This window comes from Acanthisitta chloris, unplaced genomic scaffold (assembly GCF_000695815.1).
Source record: "Acanthisitta chloris isolate BGI_N310 unplaced genomic scaffold, ASM69581v1 scaffold40435, whole genome shotgun sequence".
In the NCBI taxonomy this organism is placed as follows: domain Eukaryota; kingdom Metazoa; phylum Chordata; class Aves; order Passeriformes; family Acanthisittidae; genus Acanthisitta; species Acanthisitta chloris.
The window spans coordinates 40,596-48,473 of record NW_008676123.1 but is presented as its reverse complement, the minus strand read 5'-3'; the positions used below and the strand labels follow the sequence as shown (position 1 = coordinate 48,473).

The window sequence follows — 7,878 nt, the reverse complement described above, 5'->3', positions numbered from 1 at the left end:
GGGACGCGCGGGGACACGGGACACACGGGACACGGGACACACGGGACGCGGGACACGCGGGGCTGGGGCCAGCGCGCTCAGGGACGCTCTGCCATTGACAGCGACTTTCCCCGCCCCTTCTTTCCACTTTCTTCCTGTCTCCCTAAAGAAAAGCGACAGATCTGCTGTCAACAACTGGTAAAAATTAAAATGAAGAAATTGCTGTTCAAGAGCCAAGCTCTATTTGGCCGTTCATTTTGTATGTTTTTTTATTCTGCCAAACTAAAACTTACCAAACTTATTTCTCACTAACTTTGGTGTTTACAATTCTGCACAAAACTATATTCCACGTTTGATGGCCAAAACTTCTGTGGGGCCATGAATTCCATTATCTGCTGTAAAGAGTTGTTCATACATACATCAAGAGATTGTAAACTATAAAATTGTCCATTATCAAGTAATAACCTTTCACACATGTCAAACTCCTTATGTACTCCTAGTTACAGAATTTCTTGTACATCTTAACCATTTGAGCCTTAACCATTTGGTCATATGAACTCAGGAAGGTTTTTCACCTTGACTGTTCATGGATATAAATATTAAAAGGCACCCAACCTACACCTACAGCAATTACTGTGCCAGAGAAGAGAAAAAAAAGAGGTCTAGGCAGCATCGCCATCTCATGGCAATGATGGGAAAATGTTGAGCATCGACAAAGGGAGAAAGGAGAGGTGTCATTGAAGATCATTCCTTTCACTTTGGGAAATGAGTAAGTTCTCAAAAATACTGGCTGTAAGTACAGACCCTCTAAGAAGGACTGTGCATTCAGCCTTTTTCATATGTTCTTCAGAAAGGAATTGCAATAAAAGCAAGTCCCTTTAAAAATGCTGAGAGGACTGGGTATTTCAACCACTATCTGTTGTGGTGGGCTGCCCCTGCCTGGATGCCAAGTACCCACCAAGGTGGCTCCATCACTCCCCTCCTCGTCTGATCAGGGGAGAGAAAATACAATATATTATCTCTGGCAGCAAGAAAGACAGGAAGAGATCACTCAGAAATGACCATCACAGGCAAAACAGACTTGACTTGGGAAATTAGCTTAATTTATTACCCAACAGATCAGAGTAAGGTAATGAGAAGTAAAACCAAAATCTTGAAACACCTTTCCCCCACTCCTCCCTCCCTTCATCCCAGGCTTCACTTTACTCCCAGGTTCTCTGTCTCTCCTGGCTCCACTAGCACAGCAGAACAGAGAATGGAAGCTGCAGTCAGTTCATCACAGGCTGTGTTGTCTCTGCCACTCCATCCTCCACACACTCTTCCTCTGCTCCAGTGTGGGGTCCCTCCCATGGGCTGCAGTTCTCCATGAACCTCTCCAACATGGGTCCCTTCCATGGGGTCAGTCCTTCAGGAACAGCTGCTCCAGCATGGGTCCCGCACGGGGTCACACGTCCTGCGAGCGAACCTGCTCCAGTATGGGCTCCTCTCTCCATGAGGCCACAGGTGCCCCGCACGGCCTGCTGCACACACACCTCCCACCCAAGCACTCACCATCGAGTTCTTCCTTTCTCAGCCACCGTTCCCAGTACTCCAGCATCCTCCCGGGCGTTGTTGTCTCTGCCACTCCATCCTCCACACACTCTTCCTCTGCTCCAGTGTGGGGTCCCTCCCATGGGCTGCAGTTCTCCATGAACCTCTCCAACATGGGTCCCTTCCATGGGGTCAGTCCTTCAGGAACAGCTGCTCCAGCATGGGTCCCGCACGGGGTCACACGTCCTGCGAGCGAACCTGCTCCAGTATGGGCTCCTCTCTCCATGAGGCCACAGGTGCCCCGCACGGCCTGCTGCACACACACCTCCCACCCAAGCACTCACCATCGAGTTCTTCCTTTCTCAGCCACCGTTCCCAGTACTCCAGCATATCCTTCCACTCGGGAGGTGCCCAGGGCTCGCACACCAGGGAGTCAGGTACGCAGAACAGAGCCCCGTATGGGGCAACCTGCCCTGGAACAGCCGCTCACGGCAGCGGAGCCAGCCCCACGCTCAGACACTGGTGCCCGCAGGTGGAGGGAGGGTTTCTTGCCAAGAAATTTTCTCTTGCCACTTTTCAAAACGCAAAGAACTTGTTGCAAATGTTTCCTATGTTTGAAGGACTAAACAAATGTGTCATTTTCTATCTGCTTTTAACAGCTTATTTTTCTTCAGCAAACTTTATATACCATTAATATAGCATCTCCTATGAGATTAACCTGTGGTGGCTCAGAAATGTAGCAAGAGATCTCCACTGCAAGAACCCCATTAAGAACAAGGGGCTCCACCCGCCTGCCTCGGGGCGAGGTTCAGGACTCATTCGGAAACTCCATTCCTCACAGAAGAGCAGGACACAGGCAAAGAAGCCACAGTTTGCAAAAACAGATGCCCTAAGACAAGCTCCTGCATCCTCAAAAGCTGCTCTGGGTGTATCAGAATCCCAGAAACTAAGCCCACGAGAGACGGGGGCTGGGAACGCATGCGTCATTGCAGACCACAGAACGACCGAGTTTGTCCAAAAGGCTGTTCCCACACAACCTGCAGGCTGTCATAGCAATAGTGACAGAGATCTTGAAAATGCCCTTCTCTTTTGTAAAAGCCGTGTACAGTGGTGCCTGAAAACAGTACAGACTTGGAATTCACTACAGCCTACAAAACATTCCCAACTCCCTGCATTCCTCCCAATTCTTAACACTGAGCTGAAACATAATCACTGCTGCTCAACTCCCTCACACTGACCTTCACTGTTAAACTAATGTCAGGGCTAAGCTGTGCCCTCTCCTTTCACAGGCAATCCTGCACTCAGGTCACCCCAACAAGCCAGGATTAGCTTTTGAATCCAAACCATCCATAGCATCCTCCCTAGAGGGCATTTAAGTCCTTCTCTGAACGCTGTTTGGATTTCATCCATTGGTCCCATTTCCTGGATTCAAGGGTCAGGTTCTGCCACTCTTACATTCAAGAGAACCGCAGCTCCCTTTTAGCTGTTATGAACTGAGAGCGACTTCCCTGCAGACCCTAATTTTATTTAAGGTGACAACAGGCAGCATCTCATCGTGCTTTCTTCAGTTTAACAACTACATCAAACCTATGGTCTTTCAAAGCCTGAAACCATCCTCTAACTGAACCACCTCCCACAGTTCCTGCACGTTACTGGAGTTACCATCACCTGCCTTCTAGCCCCACAAAAGCACCAAAAGAAAACATTCTGAAGATTTCTGTTCCTACCCCAGGCCAGAAAAGATAACTGTAGCTGAATGTTTATAAAAGGCTTTGTATTGTCAAAGCACGGCACCAACAAGAGCGAGGCCTCAGTACACCCCTGCGAGGTAGGTATCCTGCTCCCCATGCTCAGAGATGGGGAAACCGAGGCACAGAGTGATTAAATCAAAGGCCATGCAGCACATCAGAGACTCAGCTGAGATCAGCACATTGGAGGTTCTGGCTGTTTGACCCATGCTTCACCCACATGACAGCACTGTCAGACAAAACAAGCACCCTGAAAGCATGACAGTCCCACAGGAGTCCCACCAACTTCACAATGGCTTATTCACACTACCAGCAAGCACCCACGGGGCAGCATAAAGGAGTGGTGGATGTGGAGTGGTCAGGATGTTGTCAGCGAAGCCTTCTTCAGCAAGGTGTTGATAGCCAGGCTGCAGACATGATTCCCTCACCAGTGATGTTCCTGAGACAGGTAAGTGCTGGGGTTAGTAGCAGAACTTCTTCCTGCAGTCAAGACATCAGAGGATCTCCCCACAAGCAGAAAAGCTCTGAATTTTTGACCCTACCAGGCCTCTCTGTGTGGATCAGAATTTAAGCCAAAGCAGTGGTATTCCTACAGCACTTCACAGTCTAAGCTGGTCATTGGTGAACACTCAGAATGTTAAGACTTGTACAACAGAGCTGATCACCCGACCTCCAGCACACTCCAAACCCTGCAGCAGCCCAGGGAGGCACTCGATGGACAAGCAAAGCATTTCAGCCAGTCCAAGCCCACAGACACTGAATACTGTCCTTACTCCTCTCCTTTCCCATGCAGGACGAGTGGTCAGTCAAATCTTTCTGAGACTGACCACAGTTTGTTTGACTGAGGCTGTGCCGCTCTACACTTTCCAAGATGACTAAGAAAGGCAGCATCCGACACCTCTAGAGAGGCAAGGAATTTGGTTAGGTGACACTTTGCTGGGTAAGCTACTGATAAGCCTACCCAGCTGTGATCTCAGTGACATACATCATATTCAGGCAGGACTGGCAGAAATTGTTGCAGCCTTCTGCTCCCGCACATCCAAACCTATCCCACCCATCTACTCCAATGACCACCTTTAAAAGCTGCCTTTGATTTTTCTCATATTCAGAGCATCAAAGCCCTGCCCACTGCATGGGGAAACCAACTCCTATTTAGACTGCATCAAAAAGCACAACTGTGCATATTAAAAACCAGTTCAATCTCATCAACAGAGCTGTCTCAGAGGGACCAGGCCTGTGGAGTCTCTCACAGCTAGCAACTCGATGCAAACTGACAATGTTTGCTCAGCGACTGAACATACACTTACCAAGTAAACACTGACATTTAACAACTTGATTTGGACCAGAGCATCATTTTGTTGCATTAAGGTGCATCTTTAATTGGAGGTAACAATCTAGTAGCCCAATGTTAGAAATGTCTATAATAGTGTCCTACAGAAATACTGGATTTGTCAACCCAACTTCAGTCATAAATCCACCTTTCCTGTAGCATCTTCTCTGCTCTATTTCATTGTTCCTCATTTAGTATCTTCATGTGTTTGTTTGTAAGGAAGTCAAGAAAGGGAATATTACAGATGGCTTTGTGAATATTCATCACTGTGATTTCTCTTGGAGTCCTGCAGGGAATGCATCAGAGATGCTATTATAGTATTGAAAAAAACATGTGTCCATAAAGCAGCAAGTCAATACATTTACCAAGAGGGGTTAAAAACAGAAAAAAATGTAAGTAAAACATAGAGTATAAGAGAAGGTGTTAGAGCAACACAGGAAAAGCATTAAAATGTCAGATCACAAAAAAATCCAAACTCAAATGACTGGGGGAAACCTCTTGAGAACTAGGACAGGAAAATCAAGTGCTGAAGTATAGATTCTTGAACTTCTATAGCTCATATGTTGTGTATGTATTTCTATATATAACATACATATATATGATTTTTATCTATTATGTAAACATTTATATATTGACATACAAGTGAATATTTAAACTAAGCATTTTCTCATAGTGCTATTTTTAATCCGTTTCAAGCTATCCCATATCCTGCTGTTGAACAGAAATCACAAATGTGACCTAAGCATAAGGAAAAAAACTTTATTGTAAGGGTCGTGAAGCAGTGGAATAGATTTCCCAGAGAAGTTGTGTATGTTCCATCCCTAGACGTGCCCAAGGCCAAGTTGGATGGAGCTCTGAGCAACACGGTCTAGTGGAAGGTGTCCCTGCCCATGGGGACTGGAACTGGATGATATTTAAGGTCCATTCCAACCCAAACCATTCTATGATTCTAAAAATCTAAAATAAAGAGATTATTAAGGTTATTTAAGTTCTGGCAGGCCATGGGTAAGTTGTCTACACAGTAACCTGAGATGGACTTCAGATCCTGCCTCACTTTTTAGTGTTTCCATCCTTTGCCACTATGGAGCCAGGAGACAACAAACCCCCTCGCAAGGCTTGGGTCTTCCCAGAATATAGTCCATAAATTCCCTCACTCTTATGGTCTGAGCCACACAAAGTGTGACTAAATTCCTCAAGCCATTCAAGCCCTTAGTGCTTGTATAAATGGTCCAAGAGGAACCAAGCTGCTGTACCTGTTGTGAGGAGCTGTCTGGTATGCCACAGCTAGTGCTTGTCGTAGGATATCACTCATGAGCTGTTCAGTGGCCTGAGACAAGAGATAACATTAGGAGACAGCATTACAAAAGGAACAAAGGAACTTACTATTTGCCTGAGTATCAGTGTAAGAGCAGCTGAGATTCTTGCCTCACTTCAATCCTAAATCCCTCAGCAGAGGGCAGTTCAAGATGCCCAGGTGAGCTTTATTAATGCACACTAATAAGATAGAAGTATATTTAACAGAAAGAGCTCAGACTGCCCAGCCTGTTTTCCTCTGGGTCTGCAGACAGCAGGGTAGATCCAACGTTCCAGAGCCTATACTTCAAAAAGCATTTCAGGACCCTTCCTTTCACATACCAGAGCTGGTTTTGTACATGTCAGACTGCTGATATTCTCCTGGGAGCCAGTACAAGCTTGACCTCTGTGGTCACCAGGCTTGTGTCAAGACACTGTCACAGACACCTGGCTTAACCACAGTTCAGTCAAAAACTAATTAAGACTCTTGGATTTCTGTGCTGTATCAGGTTTCTGGGACATTCAGTCAAGAAAGCTGGCATAACTCTTCAATTACAACAGAGCAACCCATTGGCTACAATGTGTGTCTACAAATGGATGTGTCTGTATCTGAGTTCAACTCTGGTTAAGTAACAGAGCACAGCACAGGTGAGCACATAAGTGCATGTGCCACCTGGAATCAATTAGCTTTTGTGAAATTCATCTTCTCATTAGCAGCAGTCTGTACAAACAACCCCAAACATCATCTCTGGTGTGAAATACAGCAGAGCGCTGCTCGAGACAATCTGTGTTAGCCTTCAGCCCAAACCCAAGAACTCCAGCTCCGTGCCGTTCAAATCTCTGTTTTGCCAAAAGTAATTATGATAGAGAAACGGTTTATCATACAAGGTAAGATTGTTACTGTCTTGCAGGAATTCAAGAGTCTCCCAGCAGATACAGCACAGGCAAAGGAATTGAAAGGTATTTAGGAAAAACCAGCTAACCTTGTATAAAACAGTCAAGTCTGACACAACTCTGGCAGACTCCCCCCAGTTCTGAAGGGAAGAACAAAGTAAGAGGTACTTTCAAATTACAGAATGAGTCAGTATATTAGCGGTGGTGAGAATCTGCAAATTCTGAGCTCAAGCCAACAAATCATTTAGAGAGCTGGAAACATGTACAGCTCTCTTTGGCCAGCTGTGTATCTGTCTATACATGCAGAAAGACAGACATCACACTCTGATCTCCTGACTTGATAAATGCACATTAATAAAGATATTCCATCTTTTTTCAATTACTGAGTTAATACAATTACAAACAAATTCTTACTGTGAAGTAATTTCTTACCTTTAAAATCATATCTTCTACTACTGATGCATAAACATTCTTTTGTACCTCAGCAGGTTGAAAAGAAATTCCTATCTATAAAATACAAGAGAGAAAAAAATTTAGTACACCAAATAACACACATCACCTTGTGCTACAGATTAGGAGAGATTAACAGAAAAAAACCATTCCAAAGAGTAGGTAAAAAAGAAGCAAGCAGACACTGCAGAACTTTAAAGCAGTACAATCTCAGGCTTCACTTTACAAAAATCTGGAGAAAATTAGTAGTGCCTGCAGAAATGCCTCTAAAACTCAGAAGGAACAAAAGCAGGTTTTAATTTTTGTTTCAAAAAGTCCACACAAAAAAACCAGACTGCATTGGGTACCTTTGGATTGAGAATGGAAGCTCCATTTTAAAACAGTACATATATTCAAATCCATCTACTCATCATCTTCCCTGCAACTAACCATGGCAACTGAATCACTTTCAACAGTACTCCTGGCACAAAGTTCCACATCAAAAGAGTGTTTCATCCCTCAGTCCCACTCTCCTTGCGCCTCTGCCTTTGTCACCTGTGTAGCAGGAGACTAGATACACTCCAGAACCAAAGTTTTGTCCCTTGATGTCAGCATGTGAGGTGGAGACAGAGATCCTTTCTTTCCCCAGCAACTGCTGCACGCGAACTCCTCCTA

General features: G+C 45.2%; 1 protein-coding gene across 1 annotated transcript in view; it reads right to left on the bottom strand.

The window, feature by feature from the left end:
- Positions 1-4,455: 4,455 nt before the first annotated feature.
- YEATS2 (YEATS domain containing 2) overlaps positions 4,456-7,878 on the bottom strand; it is a 43,892-nt gene continuing 40,469 nt past the window's right edge. Inside the window, exons 28-30 of the mRNA XM_009075997.1 lie at positions 7,207-7,281; positions 5,841-5,914; positions 4,456-4,873 (exon numbers count right to left, since the gene is read on the bottom strand). Of these exons, the coding sequence (XP_009074245.1) occupies positions 4,765-4,873; positions 5,841-5,914; positions 7,207-7,281 (258 nt within the window). The 3' untranslated portion in view covers positions 4,456-4,764. The remainder of the gene's footprint in view (positions 4,874-5,840; positions 5,915-7,206; positions 7,282-7,878) is intronic.